A 13,528-nucleotide genomic window follows, 5' to 3' on the forward strand; every position below is an offset into this window, starting at 1 on the left:
TATTGTCCTTTGACTGAACAATAGATTTGTACCTTTGTGTATAGCTGGAATCCACTAGAAAGAGTTTGTCTTCATCTACAACTGAAATATTCTGACTGATGCTTCGAACTAGTCAGCTAAACTGATCTTCAGTTGGGCTGGTGAAATCAGTTGACTCGTTAGTTGAACTGATTTTATTCTCGTTCAGTTGAATTGATCAGCTGGGTTTCTTCATCAGTTGAACACTCCTTCGACTGGCCAGGCTTCTGAGTTTCTCCTGCTGAACCACCTATCAACTGGACAATCAGTTAGACTGCTCAATTGACGTAACAGTTAGACTGATTCAGTTTGTGCGATCAGTTGGGTCTTCAGTTTGCGATGTAAACAGCTCGTGACTGATCCTAGCTTCTGCACACTAAAGTAGATTATTAGTAACACAAAATAACAAGTTTTGTTAACATAGAAATCAAGATTGCGAATTTGAAAAGTTCCAAAAAATTGGTCAGCGGTTGAAACTAAATTGGTCAACATCTCAATCTGGTGTGCTGAAACCAGCCTTGCTGATTTTAGTTTGTGCAAAATCAGTAGCTTCATCGTCATTTATTAGCATCTTAAGATTCGATTCAGACTTTGACTTCTGAAGATGATTCGTAGATCATTGTCTTATCTTTCCAACTCATACTGAATCGCTTCATTCCAATAATTGAGCTGAGAGATATGATCAAAATACCACAATTGCTCATATCCAAATGATTGCTGTTTTCGAGCAATCAGTTATGTCATTCAGCTAACGGTTTGGCCTAGATAACATCCGATTTTGTCCAACTGACGTGAAATACGAATTGTTTCAAATTGAGTTTTTTGACTGGTCAATTGTTGGATTGTCATTTGAATTATCCAGATGAGAGATATCATCAAAACATCGAAACTCGCTAGAAATTCAGTTTGGCTAAACTCAATTTCACTTTCCTTCTCGTGTTAATAACTTAACACTTGAGTAAATATGTTAGAAACATAATAAAAAATTTTGTTAACATCAAAATCAAGATTGCAAACATGAAATGTTCCAACATTATTTTTACTTCACAAATTGTACTATCAAAAGTCACTCAATTTTAACTTCAAATTATATTTTTACATCCTCAAATTATTTAATTTGAGTATTGTATAGTAAAAAACAGGTATATGTGGTAAAAAAAAAAACAATTATATTTGTTGGGGAAAAATTACAAGTGTATGGTGAAAAACAAGTATATTTGTTGGGAAGATTTTTATTTAATAAATATAATTTAATAATAAAAAGGTAAAAAAATAAAGTTTATGTAGAGAGTTAAAATATATTTGTCTCCTAGTCAGATAATAAATCAAAAAATTATCTTGTAAGTATTGAATTTAAAGTGAAACATATATAATGAGGGATTTTAATTAATTTATAATTAATTTTTATTAATTTTTTTCCACGTGTTTCTTATTAATTAATTCAGTAAAAAAGAGTGAAAACATAACTGTTTTACTAAAATGCCCCGCACCCATTTATCGGCCTTGGCCAAGCAGACCTACTAGTTTTTTTACAGCTTGCTTGGAGGAGACGACCCCCAAATCACTGAGCCAACAATTTTGGGTTTTAACCTGATTTTCAGAAAGTAGTTGAATCCGAGGTACAGATTCTTCTTATCTTCTTCGACGGATGCATATTTGAACCAAACCTGACTTTTTTTTTCTTGAAATTATTAATTTTTTCCAATGGCATGCAGAAATTTAATGCAATTGAAACCCTTGATTCACCCTTTGTTACAGATTAAAGCTCACCTCGAAAGCTACTTTTTCTTTTAATTTTACTTTGAATCTGATCTGCATCAATTAATCTAAACAAACCGTGGGCTAATTTTGGGTTTATTTCTCCGATTCGAAGGAAATGACTGAAGATATCGAGATGAAGGAGCAGCGGCCCACCTCTTCAAACTCAGTTGTCACCAGTTCTCCCTCACCTCTCCAGCGTATGTCTTTATTTCTGTGAAAATGCTTGATTTTTTGTTGTTGTTTGTAATGGATATTTACTGAATCACACCGTATTTGGAGCTTAAACTTTGTTGAATTAAACAAGAAGAGTGAGTTTCATTGTGTTTCTTTTTATCCCCTTTGGTTTTAAAGTATTATAGTAAAGTGGAAACGGTTTGTGCCAAAAGCGCTCCAGCTTAACATCTAAGGTGTAGACATGTAAATTCATAGAACATCATAAGAGAAGGGGATTAAAAACCCAGCTTAATAAAATGTGGAGTTTTGCACTCCTAGGGACTACTTTCCTTTGAGCTGCTTCTAGGAATGGAAAGACTTGCCTTTGCCCTTTGCTCCATCAATAAATTACTCTCCTGGTGTTCACTCTAGAACATTAGGGCAATGTATACTCGAGGATGAAAATAAGAGAATCCTTCCCTTGCCTTCCCAATGAAAGAAAAGAGCCAAGAAATCACCGTTATTTCAGTGGATTATTCTAATTAAGCTCACTTTGGTTGGAAACCTTAGCTTTACTTCATTCTTTCAAATAAGAAACATAATTCATTCTAGTTTGTGTTTTAAGCTTTAACTATCACTTCTACATCTTAGCTTGAAGATGTAAGTTGGTCTTGAATCTTTTATCCGACTTCGGTGCTAAGCTGAAAGCCTGAAACCATTTCTCCCTAAAGCTCAAGTTCACGGGAGCCAACACAATCATTAGTTTTATACTTAAACAGCACTCAACTACACTTAGAGAGCTTGTTGAAAATTATATCTTAATTTTTAAATGAGTTAGCTTCTTTCTTTTCTTTTTTTTTTTTTCCCTTTTTTCTGGCCTGTTCTTCTAGATTTGAAGGATATAGCATCTTTGGTTGAGACTGGGGCATACACCCGGGAGGTTCGAAGAATTGCAAGGGCTATTCGATTGACAATTCAGCTCAGGAAGAACCTCACGACTTCTGTTCTATCTGCATTTCTCAATTTTGTGCTAGTGCCAGGATCTGAGGTGCATTCACGATTGTCGTCCTACCTTCCCAAGGTGAGAAAAAATGTTTTTATGACAACATTTAAATAGATTTTGGAAATTTAAGTGTTTAAACATATTTCAAAGAGAATGATTTCTTAATTTTGTTGGTGGAATAAATCACCCAACAATTTATTAATATCTTGTGAAACAGTGGTATATCTGATTTTGGACGTTCAACTCTGTTTTCACAATTGCTCTGATGCATAGTTTTAAACCACATACTTTTGTCTTTTTCTAGGTTTTGTTTCTAATTTGATTTAAAAGGTGACATCTTTTTGTATACCGTGAATAAATGAAGTGCATTTAAACTTGGTGAACTAATTGGATGTGGGCGGCGGTTGGCATTTCATTCTGAGGTCGTTTGTCTCATCAAATAATATGGCATCTAATATAAACAAGATATATTGTGTGTAACTCTTAAAAGTTTTGCTGAATGTTGTAGGAGGATGAAAATGATATGGAAGTTGATTCTGCTACATCTAGTGCTCAAGCTCCTGCAAAACACTCCTTACCAGAGATTGAGATATATTGCTATTTACTTGTATTGATATTTCTGATTGATCAGAAGAGATACAGTGAGGTATAGTAGTATATTTAAATTTATGCAAGGCTTCCATAACTAGATTATGTTTTGAGCGTGTGTTAATCTATTGACGATTCTTTGATACATTAGGCCAAGGCTTGTTCTTCTGCAAGCATAGCACGTCTAAAGAATCTTAATAGGCGAACTGTTGATGTCCTAGCATCCAGGCTTTACTTTTACTACAGTCTAAGCTATGAACTTACTGGCGATCTTGCTGAAATACGTGGGTATGCCTATGTTTTACTCTTCTAAATTTCTTTCATAGCCTTTGATACCCTAACTCTTTTTCTGATGCGCAGATACTGTAGTTTGAAAAACAAGGAACTGGGATGCTATATATCTTCTTCTTTGCAACTTTAACTGTGTTGATTATGAACCGATTGTGTTATCTGATAGAGATTCTCATATTTTTTTCAGTAGTCTTCTTGCTCTGCACCGAATTGCTACTTTGCGACATGACGAGTTGGGCCAGGTTGGTGGTTGTTGAATCAGCAATTAACTTTGTTAACTTGGGTGTTGGTGTTCTTGTGAGTGATGATGTGGTAATGGCATGATGCAGGAAACTCTTCTGAATCTGTTGCTTAGGAATTATCTCCATTACAACTTATATGATCAAGCTGAAAAACTGAGATCAAAGGCTCCTCGTTTTGAAGCTCACTCAAATCAGCAGGCAACTCTAGAAACACAGCTCTAATCATTTTATACTTGTCAATATGAAACCTGGATTGTTTCTTTCTGAATATAATTGATCAATTAATAAAATGATTGGTTTGACTTATAGCCTAATATAGAGTGGAATGTAATATTGATATAAAGAGGAGATTAGAATGTTGTAAATTCAGTACATGAAATAATTTATCTTTAAATAATCTGGGGCTCGTAGATTGTTGTCAATATCCTCAACATTAAGTGCTTGAACTGTTAGTGTAGAAAGAGATTGATAGACCAGATTAACATCACACATCTATAAGAAATGGAAAAGGATCTAATATATGGTTGTTTCAAACAATCACGCTTTAATGTTGTAAATTTAGTGATTTTGTCTCTCCGTAAATGCAGCATTTCTGTCAGAGCTCATTTTCTCTTTACATGTGTCAAAAACTTTTACTGTTCCAGGAATAACTGTCGTCTCTGTCATTTGATTAACTCTGCCTGTATTCTCTTCAGTTCTGTAGGTATCTCTTTTACCTCGGAAAGATCAGGACAATTCAATTGGAGTACACTGATGCCAAAGAATCACTCCTGCAAGCTTCTAGGAAAGCACCTGCTTCTGCTCTTGGTTTCCGAGTTCAATGCAACAAGTGGGCTATAATTGTCCGCTTACTGCTTGGAGAGATTCCAGAAAGAACTGTTTTTATGCAGAAAGGGATGGAAAAAGCTCTGAGGCCTTACTTTGAGCTTACAAATGTGAGTATGAATCTATTAAAGTTCGTAATAATTGTCGACAATCATGAAGAATGAAGAGATACCATTTATACTCAAATGAAATTGATGATCTCATTCATGAGGAAGCCATTGAAGGCTTTCCACACATTTAATTGCGTTTGTAGAAATAAGGAAATTTTTTTTTGTTTTTTATTTTGTTGTAATGCTTTAATTCTATTAGGTTAACGGTCACTAGTATTGTCTAGAGTCAACAGTTTCTGTTATCTATTTATATAAACAAATTCTGAATTTGTTTTGGGCCAGTATATTAATTTTTTTTTTTGGGCACGGATTCTATGTATGGGTTTCAGGCCGTTCGAATTGGAGATCTGGAGCTTTTCAAAACAGTAGCTGAAAAGTTCTCCAGCTCCTTCAGCTCTGATCGAACTAACAATCTAATAGTCAGGCTACGCCACAATGTTATCAGGACTGGCTTACGCAACATCAGTATCTCATATTCCAAGATCTCACTTTTTGATGTTGCTAAGAAGCTAAGATTGGATTCACCAAATCCTGTTGCTGATGCTGAAAGCATTGTATCCAAAGCAATTCGAGATGGTGCGATCGATGCCACATTGGACCATGCTAATGGATGGATGGTATCGAAGGAGACCGGGGATATATACTCTACAAACGAGCCGCAAATTGCCTTCAACTCCAGAATTGCTTTCTGCCTGAATATGCATAATGAGGCAGTTCGTGCTCTTCGATTCCCACCTAATTCTCACAAGGAAAAGGAAAGTGCGGAGAAGAGGAGAGAGAGACATCAGCAGGAGCAAGAGCTTGCTAAACATATAGCCGAGGAGGACGATGACGAATTCTGATTAATGTTCTCTTTCAAGGTGTTCCATACTGAATTTTTCGGAGACGTTTTGTTACGTTTATCATACCGAGCTTCAAGATGTTGGATCGGTTCCTTTAAGTTTAAAGAAACTCCTTTATTCAGAATTTGTGTTGAAAGTTTTTTTTTGGAACAATTCTACATTACTTCTATATTTGCAACTTGATTCATTTCAAAATGCTGTTTGTTCAACAGCAGATGGATTATGTCACTTGGATGTTCTTTCCTTCCCCGTGGTCTCAAGAAAAGCATTTTGCCTGCCTTGGTTGTCATAATTAGCTAAAGTTCAACCATCTTTCTAATATATTCTCATAGCTCTTCGTTAATTATCGTTGCATATGTATTAATCGAATCGAGTTGAAGATCTGTTTCACTGGTCGTTAGATTAACCAACAAAACAAGACATATTAGACGAATATTAAATTAAAATAATTCATTCGGTATCTAAGATAGTAATTAATCGAAAACACATTAATAAATAATTAAAAAGAAAGATGACCTATGAAACAATTATACGGTGGTGTAATGACAAAAAGGCCCACGGTAGCGTAGCCTCTGTAAGAGCTTCTGTGATACCATGACCTTTAAACAATATATATATATATATATATATATATATATTTTGTCTGGATCAATATAATCGGAGGGAAGTGTCAAATATTCAATCAGCTCGCTTGTTGCTCTCCGATTTTGGAGGTAATCCATGTAATTGATATTCCCATTCCTCCGATTTGCGTTTGATTAAATTCCTTGTATTTCTGAGCATTTTTTTAAATTTGGTGATTCGTGTACTTGTTTCCGACGTCTTGTTTGATTTTTGGCGGAAGAGTTGATGTAGATAATGGTTGTTTGATCTGTTTTATGTGCATTTTATTTGTTAACTCATCCTTTAGCTGTACGAGTTTCTGAAAAGATGACGGGTTTGAGCGGGTCTCTGTATTTTTCGTTGTTCATTGCTTCTTTACTTTTTATTTTTCCTTTTTGTATAATCCGGATTCTTAAATTTCAATTTCTCGTTATTTTAGCTTCATTGTCATGATGGCAAATTGAAGCTTCCGCAATGGCGAGGATGGTAAATAATGTTTTGAAATGAGATGCCAGTTACTGTGGAGCATGGTTTTCAAGATGAGGTCTTAAAGAACTCAATTTGGTCCGTTGTACATGGCCCCATAGGAGTCGGTATTTATAGAGGAAGGGAATTCTGTGCTACTCACAAAACAATTGCATTGTGCAAATTAGTATCATAATTGTTTCTGAAGACTTGACATTTGGTAGATTTATTGCAGATTAAGAAGTTTTTACTTTCACTAGCTTCTTGTTCTCGAGTTTTGAGTTATGGAATACTGCTAATTCTCCTTATTTGTCAGAACTATTGATTTGAATTTTGGTGCTATGCCGCAGAGTACGCATTAAAATTTCTGATTGGTTGTATAATTATCTCTTTTACAAACTTGCTTGTCAACTTGTTTGCTTTGGTGCTCCTCAATTTACTAAAATATTCTCCAATCATATAGAAAGGCTATCTGACGTATGCATGAAGTTCGTATAAGTGTTTTTGGAATTGAATTTCTATTGGGATTTGAGATTGGGTTATGTATATTGGTCCAATTGAGCAAATGCGACTGTCAGCTTCTTTCTACAAACTTAGCATATTTTGAACCGGTTGAGATTCCATTAATTATTACTTGAAATAACCTGAATATGGGGGCTACGATCTTCCACATTTTTGTCGCGTGGTATTTTTTCTTTTTGTGAATGGGACTAATGCAGTAGTGCAGCATGATCCAATTATCCTTATTGAGATGTTGAATAGAATATCTATCCGCCTATTAAAGATAGAGAAGTTAAAATGTGGATATATCTGGGCGTATGTCTATACCAGCTGCATATTTTATGCCTTCATGAATGTCTTTACTGTTCATCAGATGGAATCTCACCGGAGTTCTGATCTTAATGAACCTACCACTACTACAGAGGACATCACCACTAAACAATGTAATTCAACATGTGGATCAAATAGAGATCCTGACTTGAGCTATGCAAATAGACCAGGCGAGGTTCTCAGGAACTTGCAGAATGTTTCATACATCTACAGGCAAGATGTTGTGAGTAGCAAAGTTAACAGTAAGATTGGTATTGTGACTGAAGTTGCTGGTGATTCAGATTCCGATAGCATCATAACAGATGACGAAGAAGAGGATGAAGATGAAAAAGATGATGAAGCTGGCTCTAAAGAGGATTGTTTTGAGGAAAGAAACAAAAATTCTGATGAAAATTCTAGTGGAAAATTTGGTGATAATGACTCTAAGAACGAAATCCTCTCAGTAGACCAAGTTAGAGTGCTTTGGATGGATGAGTCTGAAACAAAAGAAAGCACTAATGATGTGACAGTTATCGATAGAGGATTTTTACAAGGGGATTACGTTGCTGCTACTTCAGATCCAACTGGTCAAATAGGGATTGTGGTTGATGTCAGTATTACTGTTGATTTATTAACCCATGATGGATCTGTATTGAAAGATCAGTTATCCAAGGACCTGAAACGCATTAGAGAGTTCACCGTAGGCGACTATGTTGTCCTCGGGCCCTGGTTGGGTAGAATTGAAGATGTTTTTGATAATGTGACTGTTCTGTTTGATGATGGTTCTGTCTGCAAGGTCATGAATGCTGACCCGTTGCGCCTTAAACCAGTTGGAAAGAAAATCCTAGAAGATGGACATTTTCCATATTATCCCGGCCAACGTGTGAAGGCAAGCTCGTCATCAGTTTTCAAAAATTCTAGGTGGCTATCTGGATTGTGGAAAGCTAATAGATTGGAAGGCACGGTGACCAAAGTAGCTGTAGGATCGGTGTTCATTTACTGGATTGCTTCTGCTGGGTATGGACCTGATTTTGATAGCACTCCAGATGAAGAGCAGAGTCCTAAGAACTTAAAACTGTTGTCTTGTTTTGCACATACAATTTGGCAGTTGGGTGATTGGTGCCTACTTCCATCGGCCGCGGAGTCATCATTCACTTTATTGGACAAGGAACCAACAAAATCAGGAGTTTGGGATTTTGTGAAAGATGAACGGGAATCAACTGAAACGGGTGATGAGTCAGATGCAGAAGTGGCGACTACTGAGGAATTAATTGGGAATGGTGAACTGATGCAGCATGATTCAGAGGCTTTCTTGAACAAAAATATAAAATCATCAGAGAACAGTGTTCTTGCAGGATCCAGTTTATGCAGTTCAGTAACAGCTTCAAAGGAAGCTGTGCATGAAACTTGGCCTCTCCATCGTAAAAAGATTCGTAAAGTTGTAGTTAGGAAGGACAAGAGAGCCCGGAAGAAGGTAGAGAATTTTGAAAGAGCCCTTTTAATTGTTAATACCAAGACAAAAGTTGATGTTGCATGGCAGGATGGAACAATAAAATTGGGCATGGATTCCTCATCTTTGATTCCCATTGATAGTCCTGGGGATCATGAATTTGTTGCTGAGCAGTATGTGGTGGAGAAAGCTGCTGACGACGGCGATGATGCCACTGGCACTGAGATCCGACGTGTCGGGGTTGTTAAAAGTGTAAATGCAAAAGAACGGACATCTTGTCTCAGATGGTTGAAGCCTGTAATGAGGGCAGAGGACCCCAGGGAATTTGACAGAGAGGAAGTGGTAAGTGTTTATGAGCTGGAGGGCCATCCAGACTATGATTATTGCTATGGAGATGTAGTTGTTCGGCTTTCACCAGTAACTTTTCCTGCTAAAAATTCTATTGAAGACAGTTCACTTAATAGTTCACATGAGTCAAAGCATGACGAGGGAAAGCATCATGGAAGTAATGATATAGAAAATACCTCTGCTCATGACATTTCTTCTGAATTTTCGGATCTGTCTTGGGTTGGGAACATCACCGGACTGAAAGACGGTGACATAGAAGTCACATGGGCTGATGGGATGATATCTTCGGTAAGTTTTCTGCATGCCTCATGAATTATCATCACTTTGTTTAGTTTTAATACTGTTGATCTTGTTCTGGTCATTTGACTCTTCAATTGATTGAAAGCATTAGTTTCACTCCTGATGTCATAGTTTCTTCTATTTTTGTTTTATTTTGTTCACTGGTTTTTTTTTTCTTTTGGAGAAAATGTTCACTGATCTTCAATGATTAAGAAGTTGGTAAATATGAGTATAATATTTTTGCACGAAATATGAATATCATTTACTCACTCGGTAATTGCTATTCTTTTATTTTTGTCCGTGCAAAGAGTTCAAATTTGATACAGCAGTTGTTTGAACCCTCGAGAGAGAATGTTAGTTCCCCCAAATATCGTTTCCTATGAGAAAAAATGTTAGTTCCCCTAAAGATTCCCCTGCTCGCAGCCTTTCATCTAAAATTTATGTTTTTGTACGAGAGAATTGGTTGTATAAGTAACGGCACTGTATTAATAAAACAATGAATTTGCTTTTTTTATATGACATTCTGTACTGATTTCATCTTTTTTTCTTGATCCTCATTGACAGTTTAATCTTTTTTGATATATCAGGTTGGTCCCCAGGCAATATATGTTGTTGGTCGTGATGATGATGAGTCTATTGCAGCTGCAAGTGGTGCTAGCGATGACGATGCTGCCAGCTGGGAAACTGTAGAAGATGATAACATTGAGACTATTGATGATGACAAGGAGGTAAATGTGGCTAGAGCAGTTTAATTGTTGTCAATGGTCACGAGTCTCTCTATTTATGTTGAAATTTATCTAAATTTCTTTGATACAATGAATGGCCTGCACATGTGATATCAGGATCCCACGTCGGAGAATTCTAGTGACGCCAAACCTGATATCAAAGATAGCAACCTGGCTGCAGAAAATTCTGGAAAGAACGGTGCACTCTCAGTTCCCCTTGCTGCACTAGGTTTTATGACCAGACTAGCCTCCGGAATATTTTCGAGGGGACGAAAGGATTCCGATCCACTGGAGTTAAATGTCAAAAGAGACGATGATTTTCAGTTTGATGGATTGGCTTCGAATAAGAATCCTTGCAACGGATCAAGCTCTCAAAAACTTAATGATGCGGAGGATAAACATTCAAATCCAAGCATTAATAATGAGGATGAGGAGCAAGATACCAAGGCATCTGATTTATCAGAAGTTGTGGAAACCCTATGCCACTTAAAATTGGCAGAATCAAATGTTTCATTATTCAAAGGCTTTGATATCGTCCCAGATTCTTTTGACCACTACTTTAGTGGTGCACAAGGGCAGGTTAGTTCTCAATCAATTACCATAACGATCACTTCAAAGCTTTTCATAATGCAGCATCAGACAGAGAAATTATGCATGTGATTAATCTGAACCTTGCTTCCTTGGCTTCTTTTCTCTGTCCTTTATTTACCAATCTATAGTGCTTCCTTAGTTCTATCAGGGTTTATGCTCAACTGATCCCTGTTATCCAATTTACAGAATAACGCTGCAAGGAAGTGGCTCAAGAAAGTCCAACAAGACTGGAATATTCTTCAAAATAACCTACCGGGTATGCTTCCGCAGTTTTCCTATTGCTCTTAACTTCTTTTAAAAACTCTTGTTCTAACGTGGAAATGATTTTACGAGCTATCTTAAAAATTAAAAGATTGATAAACAGAGGGGATATATGTACGTGTCTATGAAGATAGAATGGATCTGTTGAGGGCAGTCATAGTTGGAGCATATGGGACGCCTTACCAAGATGGCCTTTTCTTCTTCGATTTTCACCTTCCACCAGAATATCCTGATGTTCCGCCTGTAAGAAATCTATGCATTGCCTTTACAGGTCCATTCATTTAAAGCTGGAAAGTTGTACTTTTTGTTTGCATCTGTTGTCTTTGCCCCCATGTTGCACCGAACTCCTGTAATTTCTCTTTGCTGGTTTTGCTTTGTGACATTCAGCAACCAATTTTCATGTGTGCAGTCTGCGTATTATCATTCTGGGGGGTGGCGAATAAATCCAAATTTGTACGAGGAGGGAAAAGTTTGCCTCAGTCTTCTGAATACCTGGACAGGTAAAGGAAATGAGGTCTGGCATCATTCAACCTCAAGTATTCTTCAAGTATTAGTTTCTCTTCAGGGACTTGTACTAAATTCCAAGCCATATTTCAATGAGGCTGGATATGATAAACAAGTTGGGACGGCTGAAGGGGAGAAAAATTCATTGTCTTACAATGAGAATACGTTTCTACTGAACTGTAAGACAATGATGTATCTGATGCGAAAGCCCCCAAAGGTGATTGCTAATTTTTTTTTCACCTTTTGGCTTCTATGGTTGTTAAAATGTTATGTTTGACCGCAGGGAATAGACCATGGATCCATTCTGAAAAATAACTAAATCAGTATTCTGAGAACAACTCTTTCAAAGATTGGTTTATTGTTTATTAACTGTTGTAAATAACAACAAACGTGTCGCTTTTAGCATATAATTTTTTTTTCTATTATCATCCCTTTATTTTCTCATCTTCTACATCAAAAAATGATTTAAAGTTCCTATTAATTGGATGATATCTCTAGTGCATTTTTGTAGCATGCATGAACTGTGAAGTAAGAACTAAAAATATGTAGTCATCCTTGTTAGGTGTTTATTTTCCACGATTTTTGCAGGACTTTGAAGTCCTGGTCATTGAGCACTTCAGGAAGCGCGGTTACTATATTCTCAAGGCATGTGACGCATATATGAAAGGACACCTCATTGGCTCACTCACAAGGGACGCTTCTGTATCTATTGATAGTAATTCTAACTTGAATTCAGTCGGTTTCAAGCTAATGCTTGCTAAAGTTTTACCGAAACTTTTTGATGCATTAACTGAAGTTGGAGCCCAATGTCAGGAATTCAAGCATGTCCTACCATCGTAGGAATTATCTGAAAGGACAATTTGGCCATAATAACTCATCTCAACATACCTCTTGATTTTGTTTGGGGTTAATAGAGTTGCTGTCTTGCAGTGGAGGCGTTGGAAACTTCAAAGAAGAGAGACGTGCTTCAAAAGTGGGATTGAAACACTAGATATTTATAATTGCTCTGAATGATTTACTGTTATTGTACCAAAAAATTTGCAACATGTATGTTTAGCAGTCGTTGAAAATTTTGATGCTATATACTGGCAGGCCATTTGTTGACTATTGATACATATTATTTTCCTGTTTCTGTTTGGAATTTGTGTTTGCATTGCCCCCTAATCTGGGCATTTGATGGATTCCTTCGATTACTGGTCTTTTTTTGGTCCATAATTCGTGGATGAAGTTTTACTGATGTTCCTTCATTGTGTTTGCTTATTTATTTATTTATTTTTTATAATCCCATAACTTACCCAGAAATGTAACATTCTTGGGTGTATCTTCCATATTACCATAGGAAAAAACAAGTACATCAAATCAATATTTTCATATCCAGGCAGGCGTCTGCCTTAAAATAGTGGTTCAACTTATCGGACTGTCGGAACGGTTGATATTTAAATTCTAAAAATCTTAAATGTATTTTTTAACCTGTTCAATATTGGTCTTAATGGTTCTTGACTGATTTAATCGTTGAAACGATTTTTTATAGTAGTCCGAACCGGACTTGTGATCGGTGATCGGTCGTCCTGGTCGATCCAATACGATTCTGAAAACATTGCACCAAAGTTCAGTTTCGGATGGACCTTGATTGAACATCGTTAAAACTTAAATGGGGGT

The 13,528-nt window shown here is 36.5% G+C and overlaps 2 protein-coding genes across 3 annotated transcripts; both read left to right on the forward strand.

Annotated features, from left to right (window-relative positions):
* The first annotated feature begins 1,509 nt into the window (after positions 1-1,509).
* On the forward strand, positions 1,510-6,056 carry LOC140984654 (probable 26S proteasome non-ATPase regulatory subunit 3). The gene is made up of 9 exons (XM_073452200.1): positions 1,510-1,637; positions 1,892-1,976; positions 2,823-3,013; positions 3,444-3,581; positions 3,675-3,811; positions 4,002-4,056; positions 4,144-4,254; positions 4,752-4,991; positions 5,321-6,056. The coding sequence occupies exons 2-9, from the start codon at positions 1,895-1,897 to the stop codon at positions 5,831-5,833; spliced, it is 1,467 nt and encodes a 488-aa protein (XP_073308301.1). The 5' UTR covers positions 1,510-1,637; positions 1,892-1,894; the 3' UTR covers positions 5,834-6,056.
* A 319-nt stretch (positions 6,057-6,375) lies between these two features.
* Positions 6,376-13,116, forward strand: LOC140984412 (probable ubiquitin-conjugating enzyme E2 23). Of its 2 annotated transcripts, XM_073451811.1 has the most exons (8): positions 6,376-6,546; positions 7,776-9,797; positions 10,376-10,516; positions 10,631-11,092; positions 11,291-11,360; positions 11,469-11,608; positions 11,775-12,086; positions 12,458-13,116. In XM_073451811.1, the coding sequence occupies exons 2-8, from the start codon at positions 7,776-7,778 to the stop codon at positions 12,707-12,709; spliced, it is 3,399 nt and encodes a 1,132-aa protein (XP_073307912.1). In that variant the 5' UTR covers positions 6,376-6,546; the 3' UTR covers positions 12,710-13,116. The 2 variants fall into 2 exon arrangements, with proteins under 2 accessions (XP_073307912.1, XP_073307913.1); XM_073451812.1 differs by lacking the exon at positions 12,458-13,116 and having other exon boundaries at positions 11,469-11,636; positions 11,775-12,081.
* Positions 13,117-13,528: the final 412 nt, after the last annotated feature.

Source organism: Primulina huaijiensis, chromosome 9 (genome assembly GCF_012295235.1).
Source record: "Primulina huaijiensis isolate GDHJ02 chromosome 9, ASM1229523v2, whole genome shotgun sequence".
Classification (NCBI taxonomy): Eukaryota; Viridiplantae; Streptophyta; class Magnoliopsida; order Lamiales; family Gesneriaceae; genus Primulina; species Primulina huaijiensis.